This window comes from Megalobrama amblycephala, linkage group LG2 (assembly GCF_018812025.1).
Source record: "Megalobrama amblycephala isolate DHTTF-2021 linkage group LG2, ASM1881202v1, whole genome shotgun sequence".
NCBI lineage: Eukaryota > Metazoa > Chordata > Actinopteri > Cypriniformes > Xenocyprididae > Megalobrama > Megalobrama amblycephala.
In genome coordinates this window covers 7,531,133-7,556,857 of record NC_063045.1, presented here as the reverse complement: position 1 = coordinate 7,556,857, position 25,725 = coordinate 7,531,133, and the positions used below count along the sequence as shown (strand labels likewise).

The 25,725-nt window shown below is 35.1% G+C and overlaps 1 protein-coding gene across 1 annotated transcript in view; it reads left to right on the top strand.

The window, feature by feature from the left end:
- Nucleotides 1-2,958: 2,958 nt before the first annotated feature.
- cers5 (ceramide synthase 5) overlaps nt 2,959-25,725 on the top strand; it is a 28,859-nt gene continuing 6,092 nt past the window's right edge. Inside the window, exons 1-7 of the mRNA XM_048182395.1 lie at nt 2,959-3,325; nt 16,325-16,430; nt 20,891-21,021; nt 21,598-21,655; nt 21,806-21,856; nt 23,553-23,645; nt 24,293-24,421. Of these exons, the coding sequence (XP_048038352.1) occupies nt 3,153-3,325; nt 16,325-16,430; nt 20,891-21,021; nt 21,598-21,655; nt 21,806-21,856; nt 23,553-23,645; nt 24,293-24,421 (741 nt within the window). The 5' untranslated portion in view covers nt 2,959-3,152. The remainder of the gene's footprint in view (nt 3,326-16,324; nt 16,431-20,890; nt 21,022-21,597; nt 21,656-21,805; nt 21,857-23,552; nt 23,646-24,292; nt 24,422-25,725) is intronic.

Here is a 25,725-nt window from a genome sequence, read left to right as displayed (position 1 = left end):
AAACTGGTATATTTAATTTACAATCAATATCATAAACTGGTTTGTAGTACAAAATTCTTACCATTTACTGCACTTTGTTCTTAGTTGAAAAATTGGCTGACACTTTGCACTCTATTTGTATGTTTAAATGTTTGATTTATAAGTTTATCATTTTTACTGGCATATGAATTGTTTTTGATAAAAGATCATGAATAAAATAGTGCTGTCAAATCGATTCATTGCATCTAACATAAAAGTTTGTAAATATGTAATCTATCTATACACACACACGTTTACAAAATTGTATGTTAGATGTGATGAATCGATGTGACAGCACTAGAATAAATGTAACAGTCTGTGCTGAATTTAAATAAACTGTTTAAATGTTATAAATCATTTTTATTTAAGCAAATTATATTTCCAGTAGAAAGATTGCTTGTTAAGCATATGCCAGTGTTATTTTAGTATCTTTAATATACTATTATTATTAATAATATTTTGAATGTTTTTTAAATTATATTTTCTATTTTAAAGTAAATTTTTGGCCATTTTTGTTTGTCATCTGTTTACTGTTTGTTTGTTTTTTTTAATTATGTTTATAGAATTATACATTTTAATTTTATTTTATTTTGAGTATTTTTAGTACATAAATGTAAACTAAACAAATCTTTTTGCCTTTGAAATTTTACCTTGGCTAATATATATATATATATATATATATATATATATATATATATATATATATATATATATATATATATATATAAAAATAGGTTTATTAGGCTTTTACTAGGGCTGCACAATTTGGAGAAAAAATGTAACTGCGATTTTTCTGGTTAAAATTGCGATTTGCGATTTAATAAAACATGAAAAAAATAATAATAAACAATACCAGGCTTGTTTTGCTTGTTTGTAGGGCTGCACAATTTGGCCCAAAATTGTGTGCTAATATATTATTTTGACTAATATTTTTATTATTATTATTATTATTATTATTATCATCATCATTATTGCTAAATAAAAATATTAAACCAAATAAGAAATATTACTGTTGTAATAACTTTCATTATTAAAGTATTTAGCATTAGTATTTAATTATAAATAACTATAATAATTAGAAAATATTTAAATCTTGTATGACAAAATGTGGGGTTACCTGTTAACATGCAAGCAGTATGTCTATAAATCATTAGAAAGGTCTAATGATTTATTATCAAATATTATATTATGATAAAAATCTGTCTCAATTTCTTTACTTTTTGTCAGGAGGTATGCAAAATCAAAAATGAAGTCCATGTATTTAATATGAACTACGTGCCTCTTATACATCCACTGTGGGGGGAAAAACGCTGTACACTTATGTACGCTGGAGAAAAACATGGATTATATGTTCCCCTCAAAGTTTTTTAGAGAGAGGAATTATTTTTCCTATTTTTTACCCTGAATAGGATTGAGTGAGCTTTACTTGGCGCTAAACATGTCTGTTTCATACTGGACGCCGGAGGGCGCCCTTGAGCAGACACTCCAAATACTCCAAATATACGCAATATAACAAACACTATTCCAGAAAAATGTTGTTTTTTTTCAAGCCTTCTCAGGTATTTCCGTAATAATACAGTATATTTATAATCCAATGCTAATCAAAATGCTATTTCAAACACTCACCTGACGTTATGAAGTGAGCTTGGAGTAAAAACACATTAAATGTGTTTTTTTTTTTTTTGTTAGAAAAGAAGTTCATAAAGGCTTCTCATGGTTTGGAAAGTTTGTATATTTGACGTGTGTTGCATTTCTAATGCAGTGCTCTCAGATGAAGCGTCATTTACTACTGATCACAAAGCAGCTCTTCACTAACACGCTGTGTACATATTTAATTAAAAATCGCAGCCTTTGCGATGTCATAATCGCACTTTCGATTCAATTACGATTAATCGTGCAGCCCTAGCTCTTACTGTGTTTAAAGTGAAAGTTTAATTTAAAATGCAAATATGTTTTACATTTTTTAATAATATTTTCAGTAATAAGCCTGGCATGTAGTAATTTCAAGACTGTCCTATTTTTTTTTTTTTTTTTTTTTTTTTTTTTTTATAAAACCTTTACGGTTATTTTCTGTTTTGAACATTAGGCGGCGCTTAAGTTTAGGTGAATTCACTGGTCACGTGACGCCGCTGATTCCTTGAAGGGTAGATTGTAGACATTAAACTTATTTTATAATTTTATAAAATAAAATTACTCTTACAAAAATTACCGTTACCAAAATTAACCAACCAGTTTTACTACGAATAAAACAAACAAACAAAAAAAACATGGTTATTGTAGTTATTCCATGGTAGCCTAACCACAAATTAGCCATGGTGTTCCTTGGCATTTATTATAGAGATTAACTCATCATTTACTGTTATGTATTAAAGCACTTGTGTCAACTTTAAGTTGTTTTAAATTGTGCTCTAGAAATAAACTTGATATTGACATCAAAGATTTTTATTTTAAATTCAATGAGGTAAACGTCGACATGTGCGATTGACCGATGATGTCAAGTTGTTGTTCATAGTTTGTCCACACCGGGGCGCCAAATAACAAGCGGTTGACGTTGTCATGACGACGCGTTGACAAAAATGATTCGTTTGAGCGAATCGCTTCGTTCACGCGGCTCCCTAAAAAGAATCGATTCAAAGAACTGATTTATTTGTGTGAATTATTTCATGCTGTTTATCACTACATTTTCGAGCAAAATATTTCGTTGATGATATGTGAAATCTAACAGTTTACTGTTTCAGAATCAGTTTGACCAAATTATGAAAAAGAATCAATTCAAAAGATATGATTCGGATCGCTGACTATAGTTTCAGCCAAAATGCATAAACGACAATTTCTTAAAACTCTACGCTAGAACAATAACAGATTTACTTTATGTATTATTAACGAGCATTTAGTTTCGTAATACCGTTTGTGGTCTACGTAGTACACATCGCGCGAGCGAGATCTGTTCGCACACTTCCTCGTGCAGCCGCATCACGGGAGTGGAAACACCTTCAACACGTCCACACTCAACCACACACACTAGAGGAAGAGAGAGAGAGAGGGAGAAAGGGGGCGGTGAATCGTTTCTCACCCGCATACTTTCTTTCTATACGTCCTCTCCTCTCCCTGGATCTTTTAGTTTTTCCTCTAACATGGCTGCGCTCTCAGCCTGGTTCTGGAACGAGCGCTTCTGGCTTCCGCACAATGTCACTTGGGCGGATCTGGCCGACCCCGCGCCCGGGGTGGAGTACCCGAAAGCCGGCCACTTGTTCTCCGCGCTGCCGCTGGCCTTAGGGATCTTCGCAGTACGGATCCTTTTCGAGAGGTATGATTTATGTCTGATGGAAGGCTTTTTATGTGTTTGGCATTCATTTGATCATCAAGAAAATAGCCTAAACTTAACTGATATATCAATTTCAGTCTTTTAAACTCGCATCACATGCTTGGTTATGCATGCACGTGTCTTAACTTTTAAAATGAGTTGTTTTGGGAAGTCCATTTAGGCTGGTTGAACATAAGAGAAATTTCAAGCCTCCTGGTCATGAACTCCCAACCAGATGCATCTGTCAGCTGACCAGATTAAGGCCTAGACTCGGGAAAAGAGGATTTCATGTATTGTTCATTGCTTCAAAGTCTTTTATGTGTCTTATTTCAGCCCTACTTTTACAAACCCACTCGTGCTTCCTTTGTTGAGCTGAAGTGTTGGAGTCTATAATATCTGACAGAAATGAATGGTAAATCAAATGAATACCACACCTTTGATTTAGCATGTGGTCCATGAACAGTAAAGTGTCATGTCTCAAGCATGCTTTGAATTCTAGCTAAGTTCAATGGTACTAGTGACATATGAGTGTGTCTCACTGTGGGAAAGCTTGGTTTTAAAGGGATAGTGCACTCAAAAATCAACTACTTTTTATGTCATCATTTACTCACCCACGTTTCCTGCAAACCTTCTGATGTTCATTCATATGTGGAACACGACAGGAGAGCTTTGTTACAAAGTACACGCTGCTCTTTTCCATACAATGAAAGTGAATGGGGACTCGCTTTGCCAAGCTCTGAAAAACACTAAAGTGTCTGCTAAGCGAAAAATGAAAACATTCCAGGATTATTCTCCATATAGTGGACTTCAATGGACTCCAAACGGTTGAAGGTCAAAATTACAGTTTCAGTGCAGCTTCAAAAAGCTTTAAAAGATACCAGATGAGGAATAAGGGTCTTATCTAAAGAAACTGTTGCTCATTTTTGAAAAAAAAATACAACTTTATGCTTTATAAACACAAAATATCACCTTGAACGTACTACCGGTTTCCGCATTCTTCAAAACTCTTACGCCGTATGTCCTACGCCTTCCCTATTCTACTTACGGAAAAAATGAAACTGGCGCCGCGTTCGTTCCGTAAGTTGAATAGGGAAGGCGTAGGCGTAAGCTTTTTGAAGAATGTGGAAAACGGAAGCACGTGCAAGGCGATATTTTATGTTTATAAAGCATATACAGTTGTATTTTTTTTGAAAATGGTCGATGGTTTCTCTAGATCAGACCCTTATTCCTAGTCTAGTATCTTTTAAGGCTTTTTGAAGCTGCACTGAAACTGTAATTTTGACCTTCAACCATCTGGAGGCCATTGAAGTCCACTATATGGAGAAAAATCCTGGAATGTTTTCACCAAAAACCTTAATTTCTTTTCGACTGACGAAAGAAAGACATGAACATCTTGGATGACATGGGGGTGAGTAAATTATCAGGAACATTTTATTTAAAACTGAACTAATCCTTTAAATTTCTGTTTGTTCGTTAAACTATACTATCATAATGCTTCTAGAAGAGAGTGCACTACTCATATGGACTGATCTATCAGTTTGAGTATGAGTAAATGATGACAAAATCATAATTTTCGGGTGAACCACTCCTTTAATAAACCCGCTTCTAATTTTCACCATAAGTCAAACCAAACCCAAGGTGTTATAACATGATTTTGTTATGCAAGATCCACCATCGCTCTATCAGCTGTTGGGTTTTTGCAGGAAGCGCATTCAGCGTCTTGAACTAATATTTTAGATTTAGGACTAAGAATAGACTGGAGAAACATTCCAGAGCTGAATGTTCGGTGGGTGGGATCTCGTTTGACATCTAAAACCCAGTGTGCATGAGAAAAAGTGAGTCTGATATGCTTACTGTGGCGTTAGATGGTACTGTTTAGCATATTACTCTATGTTTTCATGTTTCATGGTGTTTGAATGGAACAACAAGGTATTACTTCCAAAAGGAACTTAGATTTTTAGGGTTTGTTGTGGAGTATGACAAGTATGAAGATCTTGAGGAACCTGTTAGGAGAAACTTCTTTAGGAGTTTATTTTCTTAACAATCCAGTTGATGTAGAAGTATTTGGTGGCTTTGAACGCCGGTCACACCGGTTCTGTTCAAACGGTTTAAAATGTACTTTTGGCAAGTTTCGCTCATGGTTTGTGGCAATTACTAAAAATAGCAAGCGAAACTAGTCCTCAGAACTAGCTCAGACGCAGGGTATCGGCCCAAGTGTGGTTGGTTTCTTCTTCTAACTGTGATACTTTGAAATATCTCTGTAATATTGTTTTTAACAATAAGATTGAAGTATATAAAGTGAATTTTTCCATGACACATTTGCTTTGGGTCCAATTTTGCTCTGTTTGGGTGTCTTTGTCTTTAAGGTTGTAAGGTTTACCATGTAGCCATGTGATTTGTAGTATCATTGATATGCTGTTACTGCAAATTGCATTACTAGATTTTTTGAATTAGTTTTGAATTGTTAGATTTTCTGATTTCATTTTAATTTTAAAGTTTAATTCTTTTTTTGTTATTTTTTTTTAATACGTTTTTTATTCATTTTATTTCAATGAATGAATTATCCAGTTAATTTAGTTATTTAAATACATCAAGTTAAACTAAATGAAAGTGAGAAATGTTGCTGTGGCATCTAGATTAAAAAAATTGTTTTTTAATGTTATTATATTTAGCATTTATTTTACTTCAAGTAACAGAATTTTTATTTTTTTTGGATTGATATCTACACAGCCCCTATAGGGATATGGTGATTGAAAAAAAAATAGGCGATGGGGTGAAAAATTGTATATCAACGTGTCTACGTTCTCTGGCAAATGTTTTGCATTTGTTCGCAAAATGTTTTTTTCGGGGAAGTTTCTCAGGGGAATGTAACGTTTCTCGGGGGAATGTAACGTTTCTCGGGGGAACGTTAAGTTTCTCGGGGGAACACAAAGGTTTTGCGAGTGAACGCAAAGTTTCTGGGGGAACGCAAAGGTTTTGCGAGTGAACGCAAAGTTTCTCGGGGGAACGCAAAGGTTTTGCGAGTGAACGCAAAGTTTCTCGGGGGAACGCAAAGGTTTTGCGAGTGAACGCAAAGTTTCTCGGGGAACGCAAAGGTTTTGCGAGTGAACGCAAAGTTTCTCGGGGAACGCAAAGGTTTTGCGAGTGAACGCGAAGTTTCTCGGGGGAACGCAAAGGTTTTATGAGTGAACGCGAAGTTTCTCGGGGGAACGCAAAGGTTTTGCAAGTGAACGCAAAGTTTCTCAGGGAACGCAAAGTTTCTCAGGGAACGCAAAGTTTCTCAGGGAACGCAAAGTTTCTCAGGGAACGCAAAGTTTCTGGGGGAACGCAAAGGTTTTGCGAGTGAACGCGAAGTTTCTCAGGGAACGCAAAGTTTCTCAGGGAACGCAAAGTTTCTCAGGGAACGCAAAGTTTCTGGGGGAACGCAAAGGTTTTGCGAGTGAACGCGAAGTTTCTCGGGGGAACGCAAAGGTTTTGCGAGTGAACGCAAAGTTTCTCGGGGGAACGCAAAGGTTTTGCGAGTAAACGTAAAGTTTCTCGGGGGAACGCAAAGGTTTTGCAGTGAAGGTTTTCGGGGAACGCAAAAGTGAACGCAAAGTGAACGCAAAGTTTCTCGGGGGAACGCAAAGGTTTTGTGAGTGAACGCAAAGTTTCTCGGGGGAACGCAAACGTTTTGCGAGTGAACGCAAAGTTTCTCGGGGGAACGCAAAGGTTTTGCGAGTGAACGCAAAGTTTCTGGGGGAACGCAAAGGTTTTGCGAGTGAACACAAAGTTTCTCGGGGGAACGCAAAGGTTTTGCGAGTGAACGCAAAGTTTCTCGGGGGAACGCAAAGGTTTTGCGAGTGAACGCAAAGTTTCTCGGGGAACGCAAAGGTTTTGCGAGTGAACGCGCAAAGTTTCTCGGGGGAACGCAAAGGTTTTGCGAGTGAACGCGAAGTTTCTCGGGGGAACGCAAAGGTTTTGCGAGTGAACGCGAAGTTTCTCGGGGGAACGCAAAGGTTTTGCGAGTGAACGCAAAGTTTCTCAGGGAACGCAAAGTTTCTCAGGGAACGCAAAGTTTCTGGGGGAACGCAAAGGTTTTATGAGTGAACGCGAAGTTTCTCGGGGGAACGCAAAGGTTTTGCAAGTGAACGCAAAGTTTCTCAGGGAACGCAAAGTTTCTCAGGGAACGCAAAGTTTCTCAGGGAACGCAAAGTTTCTGGGGGAACGCAAAGGTTTTATGAGTGAACGCAAAGTTTCTCGGGGGAACGCAAAGGTTTTGCGAGTGAACGCGAAGTTTCTCGGGGGAACGCAAAGGTTTTGCGAGTGAACGCAAAGTTTCTCGGGGGAACGCAAAGGTTTTGCGAGTAAACGTAAAGTTTCTCGGGGGAACGCAAAGGTTTTGCGAGTGAACGTAAAGTTACTCGGGGGAGCGCAAAGGTTTTGCGAGTGAACGCAAAGTTTCTCGGGGGAACGCAAAGGTTTTATGAGTGAACGCAAAGTTTCTCGGGGGAACGCAAAGGTTTTGCGAGTGAACGCAAAGTTTCTCGGGGGAACGCAAAGGTTTTATGAGTGAACGCAAAGTTTCTCGGGGGAACGCAAAGGTTTTGCGAGTGAACGCGAAGTTTCTCGGGGGAACGCAAAGGTTTTGCGAGTGAACACAAACATTCTCAGAGGAATGCAAATGTTTTTCCTCCTATCTCATATTTTTTCCACCATCATGTCCCTTTAGGGGCTCAGTAGGTATAATTGTTCAGTAGTTAAATTTACCTTGAGGGAAACCTAAAGCTTGGTTTTGTGGATTGGCAATTCTTGAGAATCCAGACAGGAACATTCACATTGTTTCTGAATGTTCCTGTCTATCACGGCACATCAATATCAGTTGATGTGCCGCTTCATGGTTTGTGAAGCAGACCGCAGTCGCTCAGTGTCATGCATGAACATACTACATTGGCTCTCAGTGAATTGGACCTCTTTTGTTGAGCGTTGTCAGGCACACACCCCTGTCATGTTTCACTATGTCCTCATGTCTCGGGTCCAACCGAGCCCCTGAAGAGGCCAATTAGCCTAGTTGGTCTAGAGGGGGTTGGTCTTGTTTCATCAGGACGTCTGCATGCAGTCGGTCAGGATGACATCAGCAGTCTCTCTCTCTCTCTCTTCATTTATTCATCAGCCGTGACTGCAGACCACAGATAGTGTTGATGTTACCATCTAAACCTGAGACCTGTGTGATTGTATTTTCAGCTATGAGTATTTATGTCCCAGTGGTTGATTTTTACTACACTTTTATTACTTATTTATACAAAATATTATATTTGAGAAATCTGTGCTTGGCCCCAGATTTTCAATCTAAATCTTTAGGCAGAAAATATTTAACATTCAAGTTAAGTGTGCTATTGGCTCAATTTCAAATGCTTTTTGTGTTTCTTTATTCCCTGAGGACATTCACTCAACCTTCATTCGCACCAGAATGATTACTCACACACACACAGACACACACACACACACACTCACACACTTGCACAAGGTCTTATTCACGCAACTCTTGTTTGGGCTCATTCTCTCAAAGGAATGTGTTCAACTGTCGTGCCGATAACATCAGATCATAATGACTCCTCGGGAGTGACGTTGGCATTCAGAGGCGGTTGCTCAAGAGGTTTAGGTTCTGGAAATGTGTCATCAGCCGTTTCCAGGATCCTCTCCTCTAGAGTTCAGTCTATCACTGAATAGTTAATGCTAGTTCTCCTGCAGACAACTGTTGAACTGTGGGTTTTCCTGAGTCAAATATTGTGTCAATGTGTCATCTTTTGGGAATCTATTTAGTAAATTGTAATAAAATCCAGTTGTGACCAAATTTTAATTTACTGATGCATCACATAATTTAGAAATGAATTGTAAACGAATTGAAGTTGGTGCATGTAAATCCCTCACAATTCTTGATTCTTGAACTGAATAATAATCAAATGTCTGATTTCCAAAATGCATCACATAATTTATAAAAAAAAAACTGTTCATAAACTGAATCATTCCAAAGTTCAGTGCATTCACTCATTTTGTAAAGAATCAAAATTGTATTTGTACCCAAATTTTGTGTTTTCTAAAGATTAAAGAATTGTAATTAAATCTAAACGTTGTCAGTGAATATTATTCATAACTTTAGCTTATTAAGAAATTAACAGTGAATGCTTGTGAATGTGATTATCAGGATTTTGTTAATTGTTTTATTTAAGTTAACGTTGAGCTGTCAAAGGTTTCACAGACAGGGCTTAGATTAAACCAGGATTAGTCCTTAGGACATTTAAAGGGATAGTTCATCCAAAAATGAAAATGATCCCATGATTTACTCACCCTCAAGCCATCCTAGGTGTATATGACTCGGGGGGGGGGTAAAAATATATCGGCGATATATTTAAAAAATATCGATTTTTGTCATAATAGTAATCCACACGGCTCCAGGGGGTTAATTCTGAAGCGAAGTGATAGGTTTTTGTAAGAAAAATATCCATATTTAAAACTTATAAATTCAAATAACTAGCTTCCGGCAGATGATCTTACACATACAAGTCGACTTGCGGCTCAAGAGACGCAGGATGTTGGAGTATCGTAAGCTTAGTCGCCTCTCGTGGTTCAAACAAATAGCGCTGTGAAACAAACTCCAGCTCCTCTTCTCTTATATCGAAATCCTCCAACATTTCATTTAAAAAATATATAGTTTTAGACTTCTGATTTGTGACCAGTGTTTTGTTTTGCTCTATCCTCTGCACTTCTGCATTCGTCGTTACATCGGGTCAGAGGTCACTCTTCCACCGCAGACTGATGCATATGGCCGTATGCCGGAAGCTAGTTATTATACATTTTAGAAAATGCTGGGTAAAAAACCCAAGTTGAGTTGAAAATGGACAAACCCAGCGATTGGGTTGTTTTAACCCAACTATTGTTTAAAAATGACTGTATGAACCCAAAATAGGTTTAAAATAAAAAATCAGACACAATATTATTAGAGGCAACAATAATAATCAAAAGGTGAACATTTATTTAATGTTAATTGTTTAATTATTATTTATTATTTATTAAACTTGGGTTGTTTTTAACCCAGCATTTTTTAGTTAATGAAGTTTTAAATATGGATATTTTTCTTAAACAAACCCATCGCTTCACTTCAGAAGGCCGTTATTAACCACCTGGAGTTGTATGGATTACTTTTATGATGGATGGATGGATGGATGCAATTTTTCTGGGCTTCAAAATTTGACCCCCCATTCACTACCACTATCAAGCTTGAAAGAGCAAAGATATTTTTAAATAAATCTCCAATTGTGTTAGTCTGAAAGAAGATAGTCATATACACCTAGGATGGCTTGAGGGTGAGTAAATCATGGGATAATTTTCATTTTTGTGTGAACTATCCCTTTAAGTAGCTTTTATAAACATGCCTATGAAAAAAAACTTTATTGAGATAAAACAACGGCACTGATGTATTTTAAGATATGTCAGTGCAAGTTGCATTCATTTGAAACAGCTCAAACATGCATTTTAGTCTAGGACTATCTTAAGCCTCGTCTGTGACACCTGCGGAAAGAGTTTTATTGGCCATTTAGTTATCCATAGTCCCTTTTTTGGTGTCATGTTAGCCTGGCACACAGAATGAGTCTCCGCCCTCTCAGGACACAGTCAGGTCAAGTTTCACTTATCAGAGACGCAAATCGAGTTAGTGAGAAAATGCCAAACATCATTAGCCCGTCTATCCTGGCACGGCGAGGTTGCATGCAGTGCTGAAACACAACAGCCAAAATTTGAACAGTTCAGAATCCCTACTATGACAACATCAGCAAAATCTGTGCCAGAAATGACGTGTGTGACCGCAGTGATGTAACCTGCAAGACTCAAGCATTTAGCTTTCGACCCTGAACTGTTACAGATGCCACACTTCCTTCTGCTTTACACTAAACCCGAGTTTTAATGCTGTTCTTTGTTAATAGTCAATTTTTGGGTCTTCATTGTTTGTTTCAGAAAGTCTTCAAAACCTTATCTGATAACTTTTCATTCAAACTGAATAGAAATACTACACTTCCCTTTCAGAGTCCATATAAAGAAGTATACACTTCAAAAAGTGATGTTCTTGTTTTCCAGTACACAAAAACATTCTTAAATCAAGATGCATTTACTTGAAAGGCAAAATGACTTAAGATATAAAGAAAAATAAGTGAGAATTTTTTTTAAAACAAGTAAAAATTCAAATATACTTCATTCAAAGGTAATACTGAGATATTTTTTCTTAGTTTAAGTACTCAGTAAACTCATAAAATCCATCTCAAGTAAATGTGTGTAGTAAACAGGACAAATACTGAGGAAAAACGCCATTTTTACAGTTTAAATTGATAGTTGTGTGCAAATATCCGGCTTTATATACCCAACAAAAGATCACGTGTGTGCGGTGACAAGGCTTTCTATTGTCTCAAAGTAGGAAAAGCCCTCTGTTTTCTTGGAGCCGATCATTTGTGTCTTCAGACGGCCCACCAGTGCAGCCCACTCTGAAACACAACACAGACGGGCACGTGACACGACGGGTCAAGTCCGGCTACTAGCTTTAATGAATGAGATTTTTTGCTGAGGCTGGCAGTGCCGACGTCTGAGACTAGCCGAGATTGTATTGTTGCTCGACTGGTTGAACTAGCTGAGATTTCAGCATTGTCCAAAGCAAAGCTCCGGTCAGCAAGCTAATATTTAGTTCAGACCCAACTGTCACTTTGACCCTGTCGTCATAAAGGGAATATTGCGAATGTGTCAGACAGGGAATGTCACTGTTTACACAACATGGTTTGCATCTTAGACTTGTGCAAGCCAGCAATACTAATTCTGGTGCACTTCTGCAATGAGACACTTAAAATGTCTTTCCTCCCTGTTTTAATTAAAACATATTGGTAAAGTTTGCTTTTTTTGGTGAGTGTTAGATTCCACAGTTTAGTAGGTAGTGTCTGTGGGCTGCCGGCACAGTTTAACAGGCCTGGAGACATAGTTCACCAGCGTGTGCCAATTCTGGGTTAATGAACTGCTCAAAACAACCATTGTCAACACATTGCTGCAACGGCCATTGAGTATATAGGTTCATTACGGAGCGGTGTGTTTATTAAGCTGCTCACTGCTCTGATTTTATTGGTTGAGAGACGTGGAGTGAGTTTTTATATTAAGAACTTTGAACGCAATTAACTGATGTTTTTGGTATCATGAACAGTTTTGTTTAAATATTTGACGTGAGACAATATTTTTCAGCAGTGGATTTGAATGTTTTTTTTTTTTTTTTTGCCTATATTTCTGTATTTATGTTTTAGTACAAGCCTTTGTTGCAAAGTAGATTCAAAATGTTAAATGTAAAAAGTAAAATTCATGTTTTCCACATTATTTTTTTAATTAAATGAACTACAACTACAACGTTTAACATTCATTCTTTTTTATTGTACAATTATGGAAGCTTGTTTCCACCATGAAATAAAAATTAAAAAGGGAATTGAGTGACTGACATAATAAAACTTCTGACTTTGTAACTCGCAATTATGAGTTTATATCTCGCAATTCTGACTCTATAACTTGCAATTGTGAGAAGAAAAGTCAGAATTGTGAGAAAAAATTCACAATTACCTTTTATATTTTTTTATTTAGTGGCAGAAACAAGCTTCCATATATAATAGTGTGAAACTACATTTCATTTAATTTAGCCTATTGGAAATTTCACCAAATTAACAATAAGTAGTAGTAAACGGCAGTATTTGCCTACATACATTTTTTTTTACTAAAACTTTTAAAACGTACTAAAGCTACATTTTCAGTGAACATTTTTGTCTTAAAAGTGTGTAGAAAATCAGCCAATTAAAGGTGCCCTAGAACAAGTTTTAACAAGATGTAATATAAGTCTAAGGTGTCCCCCTGAATGTCTCTGTGAAGTTTCAGCTCAAAATACCCCATAGATTTTTTTTTATTAATTTTTTTAACTGCCTATTTTGAGCCATAATTATATATGCACCGATTGAGTGTGCGGCCCCTTTAAAGGTGCCCTAGAATCAGAATTTGAATTTACCTTGGCATAGTTGAATAACAAGAGTTCAGTACATGGAAAAGACATACATTGAGTTTCAAACCCCATTGCTTCCTTTCTTATGTAAATCTCATTTGTTTAAAAGACTTCCGGAAAACACTCTTACGTAACAGTCGGGATCATTAATATGTATGACCCCAATATTTGCATAATGCCAGCCCATTCGACGCATTAGACAAGGGCAGCCAGTATTAACGTCTGGATCTGTGCACAGCTGAATCATCAGACTAGGTAAGCAAGCAAGAACAATAACGAAAAATGGCAGATGGAGCAATAATAACTGACATGATCCATGATATCATGATATTTTTAGTGATATTTGTAAATTGTCTTTCTAAATGTTTCGTTAGCATGTTGCTAATATACTGTTAAATGTGGTTAAAGTTACCATCGTTTCTTACTGTATTCACGGAGACGGGAGTCGTTGCTATTTTCATTTTTAAACACTTGCAGTCTGTATAATGCATAAACACAACTTCATTCTTTATAAATCTCTCCAACAGTGTGTAATGTTAGCTTTAGCCACGGAGCATAGCCTCAAACTCACACAGAATCAAACGTAACCATCTAAATAAATACTTCAAATACTCACATAATTCAAAGCATGCATGCAGCATGCATGACGAACATCTTGTAAAGATCCATTTGAGGGTTATATTAGCTGTGTGAACTTTGTTTATGCGATGTAATATAGTCGAGAGCTTGTGGGGCAGAGGGAGCGCATCTCTTAAAGGGGCCGTGCTGAAAAAATCAGTGCATAGTTAATGATGCCCCAAAATAGGCAGTTAAAAAAATTAATAAAAAAAAATCTATGGGGTATTTTGAGCTGAAACTTCAGACACATTCAGGGGACACCTAGGACTTATATTACATCTTGTAAAAAAAACAATCTAGGGCACCTTTAAATCTCGCGCTCCCCTGCCCCCGAGCTCTCGACTGCCTTAACCAGCATAAACAAAGTTCACACAGCTAATATAACCCTCAAAATGGATCTTTACAAAGTGTTTGTCATGCATACTGCATGCATGCATCGGATTATGTGAGTATAGTATTTATTTGGATGTTTACATTTGATTCTGTGTGAGTTTGAGGCTGTGCTCCGTGGCTAAAGCTAACATTACACACTGTTGGAGAGATTTATAAAGAATGAAGTTGTGTTTATGAATTATACAGACTGCAAGTGTTTAAAAATTAAAATCACAACGGCTCTTGTCTCCGTGAATACAGTAAGAAACGATGGTAACTTCAACCACATTTAACAGTATATTAGCAACATGCTAACGAAACATTTAGAAAGACAATTTACAAATATCACTAAAAATATCATGATATCATGGATCATGTCAGTTATTATTGCTCCATCTGCCATTTTTCGCTATTGTCCTTGCTTGCTTGCTTACCTAGTCTGATGATTCAGCTGTGCACAGATCCAGACTTTCTGCCCTTGTGTAATGTCTTGAACATGGGCTGGCATATGCAAATATTGGGGGCGTACATATTAATGATCCCGACTGTTACGTAACAGTCGGTGTTATGTTGAGATTCTCCTGTTCTTCGGAGGTCTTTTAAACAAATGAGATTTACATAAGAAGGAGGAAACAATGGAGTTTGAGACTCAATGTATGTCATTTCCATGTACTGAACTCTTGTTATTCAACTATGCCGAGGTAAATTCAATTTTTCATTCGATGGCATCTTTAAATGTTTCATATAGTTTAAAACGGATTAAAAGAACTGAACTGCAGAAACTTTTTAACAGTTTTTGCTGAAAAGTTTTGGTTTTTGTTTTCGAACAGGTTTCCCTGAATACGTTCTCTGTCTGCCATTGGTCAGATAAACAGATCTTCCTACTCAAAACTCACATCATTGGTTGAATCAGTGTGGTTATATCAGGCAGTTTGGGATGCTAAAACAGTGCAGTGTTTTGAAAACGCCAGTGTTTACCATTTTAAAAGAAATCAGACTATAAATGGCTAAAACACATGATCTTAGTTGCACCACAGACATGAAACATCTTTTTATGAAAAGCCTTTAAACCTCAATTTCTTTACAGCTTTAAACAGACATGAATGTATTCGATTCTTACTTGATTTTGTCATAGTGTGAGATAGACCTGATGCAAATCAATTTCCTTTATCCACTGTCAGTTTTCATTGATTTACTTGTTTATAGATCTAAACGAATCTGAAGTGCCACATTCATAGATGTTCCCGTCCTTAAGTTTTGTCAGCAGCTGCTGGCGTTCATTAATCAGTGAGTCAGAATGATTTGCTTTGCATTCAGTGGAGTTTTAGGAATGTAGCTGGGTTTTGCATGAGTCAAATGAACGTCTTGTTCTACTGCTTCAGAAATGCTGCTGACGAAGACAATGTGTTTCAGAACCGACTAGCTAAATTACTAAATGTTGAGTTATAGGTCAGAAATCTCACCTGAGAATTCAGGGAGGATCCTGTCCCCTTTTAACTCTAAGTTTTGGGATGATTTTGATGTGTGTTTTTCAAGCTAGTGAAAGTTGTACGTCCATTGTTAGCACCTCTACTCAACAGTTTGAGGAATCGCTCATGTTTGTAACACAAACGGTATAGGATGAGTAACACACTGAAGTTTAATACTGTAGTGTTAGAAGGTTATCACATCACTAAACTAAGTATGAGCAATAAAAAACGTCAATAGCACTGCTAATTGCCTCATAATGTACATTAACCTGTACAAGGGTGTATTAGAACCGTTTTCTGAAAAATATGTGGTCAAATGTTGTTAAATTATGTTAATTTGCTTTAAATGTCAATGTGGGTTTGACAAGAAGAAAAGTAGATCAAAATAAAATCCGTTTAATATGAAACACTTCACAGAAGTTGAATGTAGATTAGTAGGAAATGTAAATCATTTGAGTTCTGTCCTGATAGATAGGACCTCTTTATCTTCTCCTGCAGGTGTATCGCTGGTCCATGTGCCTCCTTCCTTCAGATCCAGACGGAGTTCAGTCGGAGAGCTCAGCCCAACGCCGTCCTGGAGAAAGTGTTTACATCTATCACAAAGGTATTCTTTTGTGTAATGGAAAATAAGGTGATAAGACTTGCATTACAGTGATTTTACCAAAGCTGAAAGGTGTGTTTTGGTTCAACCTGAAGCAAACTCCTAAAACTTATAAAAGAAGACAATAGCAATATGATAAAATGTGTTTTAATCATAAACATTTATTCAGTCTCTTATTCCTGGTTTTTCTCTCTTATGAACCTGTTGCTCCTCTGCTGTGTTTTATGAGACCATCAAAGCAATGTCATCATGCAGTGCTTCAACTTTAGCCGAGAAACCGTGCATAGATACACCTCGAACAGGTTTAGCATTACCAGACAGATGAATAGACTAGAGACTCTATTGGGTGTAGAGCTGTAACATTTATCTTTACAATAACCAATGACTTCAAAGACCCATTTTGTTGGACCGCTGTAAATCTTGCTTATCAGCTGTGGAGCTGAGGCGTTTTGTTATGGGTGTAGATCTTATCTGATCATTTATTTGGCCAGCGTAAAAAAAGCTGTCAATATGTGGGTTCGTTTTGGATTTGTCATTTAAATTCAGGGATTTTCATGTACTTATGAACCTAAAGGGATAGTTCACCCAAAAATGAGAATGATCCCATGATTTACTCACCCTCAAGCCATCCTAGATGTATATGACTATCATCTTTTAGACAAACACAATCAGAGTTATATTAAAAAATATCCTGGCTCTTCCAAGCTTTGTAATGGTATTTTGAATCCCAAAATAAATGCATCTATCCATTTATTTAAAAAAAAATTCAAAATCTCACCCCCCCATTCACTACCATTATAAACCTTGGAGGAGCAAAGATATTTTTAAATATATCTCTGATTGTATTCGTCTGAAAGAAGGTAGTCCTCTAGGATGGCTTGAGGGTCAGGAAATAATGGGATAATTTTCATTTTTGAGTGAACTATCCCTTAAAGTCAATAGGTTGTTTGTACATGACGTCACAGCAGCAGCACGAATGAGTCTGGAGGGCAGGGAGTGTATTTTCTATATAGGAATCCTATCAAAAACTCAAAATTTGCATGTTTTGCGTCATTTATGGCTGATAAAATCGAGAACCCAGAAGGTGTTTATATCGTTTACATAATTTATACCGTTTTTTATAACTTATTTCGTTTTTAACTTTAAAAGTTGTCGCCTTTTATACCGTTTTGCGTCTGCTGATACTTAAATGAATATGGATACCTGCTTACCTTTTTGACTTGGTTAAATATTCACATTCTTCATGCTATCGTTTGCAGGGAGGAGAAGATATTTTATCCTATTTAATTATAATTTGGTATTTTCACTTCAGTTTTGTAGTATTCTGTTCACAATGTTGATCTGGTTACCATGAGAACAGTGTCACGCGCTGCTGCTTCAGCCATCGGTAGAAAATGTCCAAATAAAATAAATGTGTTCAACAAGCTGACAGAAGTCGATCCATTTATTTGTTGGAAGCGTGTAAATGTAACTAGTTTTAATGTTTTTGTAAATATTCACTTTCCCATATGACCATGGAGGAGAATCGGAGGGTCACGTTCAGGACACAGTCACGCTGTATTTTTGTATTTATTTCAACAAATGACAACCAAAATCAAGCTCGTGAACAGTTTTGAAGTGGCTGTGTGCAAGTTAAAATCATTCACAAGCCGAGTGATCATATTCTAAAACATAATGTTAATTATTACAGAAACCAAATACAAAACTCAGCAAAGTATGTGATTATTTTGAGTGAAAGGCAGTGGGTTTATTTAGTGACATTACTACATTTGCTAGTCGTCTTCCCTCACCTTCTCAACCAAGGCGAAAATTGTATTACCGTCCTTTTTTTCCCACGAACAATATCGTGAGTTCCTATTATTACAATTCTCGATTCGGCATAAATGACCTACAATGGCGACATTTTTCACAATCACGACAGAAAATCAAAATACTGCTCTAACTTCACTAAGTTAGTAGAAAGGCAGCGCGATATAAACAAACCCAGACTAGAACTGAACGCGACGTGACGGCAGCTTCACATCCTCTATATCTGCCTCCTCGATGGCAGGAAAGTCTTTTAATTCAGCGGAAAAGTCGCTCCTCTTCATAACATAAGGATCGCGTCCAACATATGTTGTGATTTTCTGTTTTGTACCTTTCTAAACCAGCAAAGAAAGGACTTTTCCCCATCTCTTCCATTCTAATTTTCACTGCTTGCCCTCCACCGGAATTTCGCGCGTCACCAGAACCACGTGATTGCAAACAACCTATTTATGGCCTTGTCCACACTAATAGTTTTCATTTGAAAACGCATCTTTTTCTCTCTGTTTTGGCCTTCCCTCCATACCGAGACAGCGTTTTTGTCAAGGAAATGGAGCTTTTTGAAAACGCTCTCCAAAGTGGATAAATTTGAAAACGCATTTTTCACGTTGTAGTGTGGTGGTTTTTGAAAATTATTCATGTGACGCATATTGTACCCATAGGCCACGTACACACTGCAGCTAAATTCGGTTGTCAGTTCACCTTTTAGTGCTTTAGTGCTTTAGTGCTAGTTATACTGGCATTGTTGTGCCTGCTATTTACAGTATTGCTCAAGATAAATGCTCCTTTGTAGAATATTCATATTACATTCCTGCAAAGATGACATTGAATTTACTCACATTTGCTGTCCTGCGTGGCAAAATATGATGACAGTTGCGTTTTAAACCTGATGTTATACTAATATTATACAATATCCTGAAATCTTAGTAAATGTGCAAAAAATCAAAAATGTGGATTAATTTAAATATTTAGGGGTTACCCTTGATAATACTCTTAGTTTTAAAAATCATGTTAAAAAGCTGAGTAACACACTGAAATTTAATCTTATAAACTACATAAGAAACTCACTTACTGTGGAAGCATCACATGCATATTTAAATGCAATGATTCTCCCACATTTTTTCTATTGCATGACAAGTTGGTCTCAGGCATGTAAAACAGCCCTAAAACCACTTGAATCATTATGTAAAACTGCCCTTAAGATTCACGACAAAAAAACACGGCAGTATCATCACTGTCAGATACTCACCAAATATAGTATTTTACATTTTAAAAATCTAATAATGCACACAAATGTATGCCTATTGTTTAAAATTATTCATAATGCTACTGCTCCTCCTTTGAAAAAAATGGTTACACTCTGCTCAGAAAAAACAACAAGAGCTACCCGATCAGATGCTGTATTCCTAAACACAGGACTTCTTTTGGTAAATCATCTTTTTCTTTTATTGCCATGAATCAATGGCACACACTTCCTACAGAGCCGATTACACGTACGGATTTTAAAACATTCTCATGTCGCACAAAACATTGGATGCTGTCACAGCAAACTTGTAGACATTTGCGAGTGTATGTGTGAGTGTGTATGTATGGTGGGAGGCATACTTATTTATAAAAGGTGGTGGGAGGGGGGTAAATTGTTTTAATGATGTGGAAATGTGTGTATTCATAACTTTGTAATTGATATTTTGTATAACTGTGAATTTAGTAACTGTTCATTTAATTATGTTTTATCTACCTGCCTGCGGGTGGAAAATAGCAAGTTGCTAAAACCTGGTGCAATCTCTCCCTGTTATATACAGGGTTAATGTTTTATTGTGCATTGTCCCTGTCAAAAAAAAAAAAATTATACTAATAAAATGATCATGCCAGAAGAATAGCGTGAGAACTTTATTATATCTCCTCTCTCTGCATCAACTCGTGAGCTTTTAGTATGTTTTACGCATGCACAGGAAGGTGATTTTAAGTGTTTTCGGACGTTTCCGTGCGGACTTTTGTAAAACACTTGAACACGCTACTGTGGATGAGGTCTCCGGATGTCTCCGGATTACTGTAGACGTATCCTGTGTCACAGGAGTTGATTATAATGTATTTATTGACTTTTGTCTCAGACACAGACTATAAAGCGTACAATGTAAAAAAACTATAATAAATATATTGTTTATTTTAATTTAAAACTAAAATAAATTAAAGACATGTATTGTTTGATTTACATAAATATTTACACAAATTATCTATTTTCTACAAAAAAAAAAATGTCTTTACCTTATAAAGTATTATTAAAGGTAGGTATGCTTGTTTACCAAGTAGACAAAAGTGTCTTGAGATATAATGCATGAAATGTGTAAAGAAAATAAAGTTAGTTTAAGGTAAATATCAATTGAGAACAAACGTTTTACTGCAAGTCATTTCCAGTCAAGTTGTAATTTTGTGCAAAAAGTGTAAGAATATTATTCAATTGCATGTATTTGGGATAAATAAATAAAACTGTAGCTATGAAATTAAACTTAGCAATTCAAAAACAGCCATTTTGTTTAAAAAAAAATTGCTTAAAATGTCATTTCCGCCACCTTCACTTCCACAACAGACTGAAGAATAATCTGAGATATGATGGAAATTACATTTCTGCACTTTTAACACTTTTTCTTTGTTTCTTCTAGTCCCCGGACTCACGACATTTAGAAGGTCTGTCTAAACAGCTGGACTGGGATGTGCGGAAGGTCCAGCGATGGTTCCGGCACCGGCGGAACCAGGACAAACCTAGCACAAGAACCAAGTTTTGCGAGAGCATGTAGGTTTTCTTTTCTGCAAGCACACATGCATGCTAGTACATTAGCTCATAGACTATAATGACAGAAAATATGCCAGTCAAAACCTCCATTGTGAAGATTTTACACGTTCACATGAGGAATTCATCAGCAATATTTGCACCACACCATGCTTCAAGTTAGAGTAGTACACAAGCTAATAATTCATCTTGGAGCTGGTTGGTTTAGTTCATTATTGAGGAATGTTTTGAAGTAGTTAACACTCAATCTCATCATAGTTTCACCAGACCACAGTGGAAGTGCTCTAGATGTTAAAAGAACAGGTTGAATCATATTTTGTAAACAGAGTCGTATGTTGTATTTTCTGATTTAGCAATATCAAATGCATTTGTTGGCAAACAAAAGATCCGCCCACAAATCACCACGTTTCTCCATCACACTTGATCAGATTGATTGGATTTTTTAAAAAACAAATGCTTTAATGTTTCTTTTTTGATTGCAATGCACTGTTCCTTCTGTGTGTGTGTGTGTGTGTTTGAGTAACTGTGATTTGTTTTCCACACCCGCTTGATCTGACAGCCGCTCTGATTTCTCTGCAGGTGGAGGTTTACATTCTATCTGTATATATTTACTTACGGGATCCATTTCCTGTGGCAGGTGAGTTACAGCTCTGCACGTCTGTGAGTGCTTATGGGTTGTTTTAGTAATGTTAATTTAACTGAGAGGTGTAGAATTATATACATACATCATTTTTGGGCCATTTATATTAATTTTTTTTTAAATTATCTATGTGTGTGTGTGTCATAGTCTCCCTGGATGTGGGATACGAGACAATGCTGGTACAACTACCCCTATCAGGTAATGCTTAAAGTGATGTCAGATTTGTAATGTAGGTTCAAATGAATCTTGACAGTGAATTTTGACATTTTCTGGAATCTTTTGCCAGTTGTTTAAATTGTGTGAACCGTCGACAATATAAGGGCATGTAAAAGAAACATCATGAAACCCATGAAGAATGTGCTTTTTCAACAACAAAAGCAACAAATTTATTGTTTTACATACATTTTATTTTGTTTTACATAAATAATTGTTGACCCCAATGTAATATATTATTTAAATTGTTTATTATATTAATATATTTAAAAGTATTGGTAGTATTTGTCATGAGAATTTTGATTTCATTAAATTCATTATAAATGCATTATTAATTATTTCATTATTCATTATCTATAAAAAAAATGTATCCATAATTAAGAATATAAATGATTGCATTGCTGTATAATAATTATTACATAAATGCCTTCATAACTTTTAATGAGAATCACAATGGAGAATGCAAAATAATATATATAATAATGAGGAAATGGTGGTTATGAAAGAAATTTCACATTGCAAAAAATAAAATAAAAATCCTAAAATTACTTTTATTTTATTTTATATTATTTTATTTATAATGAGGATTTAAGGAGTAAATGTGCGTTGAAGTCATAAAAGAAATTTCACACTGCAAAAAAAAAAAGAGCCTAAATAGATATTCACTCCATTTTATTTTATTTTATTTTATTTTTTACTTTATTTATAATGAGGATTTAAGGAGTAAATGTGCGTTGAAGTCATAAAAGAAATTTCACACTGCAAAAAAAAGAGCCTAAATAGATATTCACTCCATTTTATTTTATTTTATTTTATTTTATTTTATTTTATTTTATTTTATTTTATTTTATTTTATTTTATTTTTTACTTTATTTATAATGAGGATTTAAGGAGTAAATGTGCATTGAAGTCATAAAAGAAATTTCACACTGCAAAAAAAGAGCCTAAATAGATATTCACTCCATTCATTTCATTTTATTTTATTTTATTTTATTTTATTTTATTTTATTTTATTTTATTTTTTTACTTTATTTATAATGAGGATTTAGGGAGTAAATGTGTATGGAAGTCATAATATAAATTGCCATTTTATTTTATTTTATTTTATTACTTTATTTTTAATTTATAATGAGCATTTAAGGAGTAAATGTGCGTGGAAGTCATAAAATAAATTTCACTCTGCAAAAAAAAAAAAAAGAAAAATGGAGGGTAAATAGACCTTCACTCCATTTATTTTATTTTATTTTTTATTTATTTATTTATTTATTTATTTTTGAGAATTTAGGGAGTAAATGTGTTTGGTCGTGAAAGAAAATTCACACTGCAAAAAAAAAATCTAAAATATCCTAAAATCACCTTTGTTTTTATTTTATTTAATTTTATTTAATTTTTCTTTCACATTTAAGGAGTAAATGTGTGTGGAAGCCATAAAAGAAATTTCACACTGCAAAAAAAAAAAAAAAAAAAAAACGGAGGCTAAATAGACCTTCACTCCATTTATTTTATTTATTTTATTTTGAGGATTTAGGAATTAAATGTGCATGGTAGGCATAAAAGAAATTTCACACTGCAAAAAAAATTAACAGTTTCTTCGTATGAAGTTTCTGCTTTATAATTGTGTGTGTGTGTGTGTGTGTGTGTGTGTGTGTGTGTGTGTGTGTGTGTGTGTGTGTGTCCATAGGTGCTGACCTCAGGCCTGTATTATTATTATGTAACAGAACTGTCCTTCTACTGGTCACTCATGTTCTCACAGTTCACAGACATCAAAAGAAAGGTCAGTGTTTGCGACTGAAAAGCCAACTATTGTGTTTTAATCCTATTATTTCATTTACTTTTCTCCCTTCTCAATTTCCTACCTCATCTCAAATGTGATGTTGGCTTGATAAGGTCACAGACTGTTGTTTTACACACTCAACGTAACAGTCTCGCGGCAGCAGTTTTGTCATGTGACATAGATATGAACTAGTTCAGTGTATTAGAGAGGTGAAGGGAATCTCTCGTCAGAATGAGTGAACTTCAACAGCTGTCAGACGCACATGTCTGCTGTTGTTCTGTCAGTCTCACCATTGTCACTCGTAAAGACAAATAATGCGAGTTTGACTCTGGTGACCATCTTCAGGGTGTGGCTCCCGCATTTGTTTAAGAGAAAGCCTGCGGCGTGATCTGTGATGTGGTGAGAGATTTGTGTAATAGTTACAGTGAGTCGTCACAGCGCAATCATAACAGAGATATTGTTCCTCTTTATTTGACAAATCTGGAGAATTCAGCTTCTGTTTACACAGGGAACCTGACAGGCTGAAAGAAGAAGAAGAAGAATTTTGTTAAAAACATTCTTGTACTTTAGTATTTAATTTGCATAATATTTCCGTATTACGCTGGTAAAGTATTACTGTGTTTAACGTATTTCTTGTGTATCTGCAGGATTTCCTCATTATGTTCGTTCATCATCTGGCTACAATCAGCCTGATCAGTTTCTCGTATGTAAATAACATGTTGCGTGTAGGAAGTCTGGTCATGTGTGTTCACGACTCCTCTGACTTCCTGTTGGAGGTAAGAACACCTGCAGTTCTGCTCCACGAGATTCAACGTAACAACAGTTATTCTTTATTATATGTTTATGAACCAGCGTTTAACTGAGGGATGATCTGTCATTTTATGCAGAATTACCTGCATTACCTTTTTTCCAGTGTAGCATAAATAATTTATTTTAACTACATTTTAATGTAAAATGTCTATTATTTTTATTCAGTGCTGCTGTGTGAGTAGCCTTATTAAAATGTATAATTATATACAGGATAAAATACATTATCCCCCTAATATATATATATATATATATATATATATATATATATATATATATATATATATATATATATATATATATATATAAAATGTATATTTTAGGGTATAATGTATTTTACATCTGTGTGTGTTTGTGTCTAACCAACTATATTATTATTATTATTATTATTATTATTATTATTATTATTATTATTATTGCAATAGCATTTTGCTGAGAGTTGATGACTAATATAGTATTTATTAATATCTTGAAAAAGTTTTTATTTTATTGTTCAATTTTCATTTGTTGTATTTTTTTGTTTGTTTTTTTTATTAGTTCTTGTCTATACAGTTTTTCTTTTCTTTTCTTTTATTTGTTTTAGTAGTTTTAGTACTTAAAATAAACTAAAATTAGAAATGTTGCCTAAAAAAATAGGTTTTTCCTATTTAATTTTATTTTAGTTAGTTTATTTAATTTCAAGATTTTTTTTTATATTTTTATTTTTAATTAACAATGTTTACTTAATAATACGGAAGAGGATTAGGGCCAAGCAATAATAAAAAAATAAAACCATCTCGAGATTAAAGTTGTTAAATTTCGAGAAAAAAGTCGAGATAAAATGTTGAGAATAAACTCGTTAAATTACGAGAAAAAAACTCGTTAAATTTCTAGAAAAAAGTCGAGATAAAATGTTGAGAATAAACTCGTTAAATTACGAGAAAAAAACTCGTTAAATTTAGAGAAAAAAGTCAAGATAAAATGTTGAGAATAAAGTCATTAAATTAACTAATTTATTCTCGTAATTTAACGAATTTGTTCTCGTAATTTAACAACTTTTTTCTCGTGTTTTCTATCGAGTTTTTTCTTGAAATTTAACAACTTTAATCTCGAGATGGTTTTATTTTTTTATTATTGCTTGACCCTAATCCTCTTCCGTATAATAAAATGGATGTAAAAGATTTTTTATTATATATTATAATATGTATTAATATTACTACATTTATTAATAATTATATTTTTTTTGTTCAGATGAGCACTGATGCATAATTCTATCTCAATGTTTTGTTTTGTT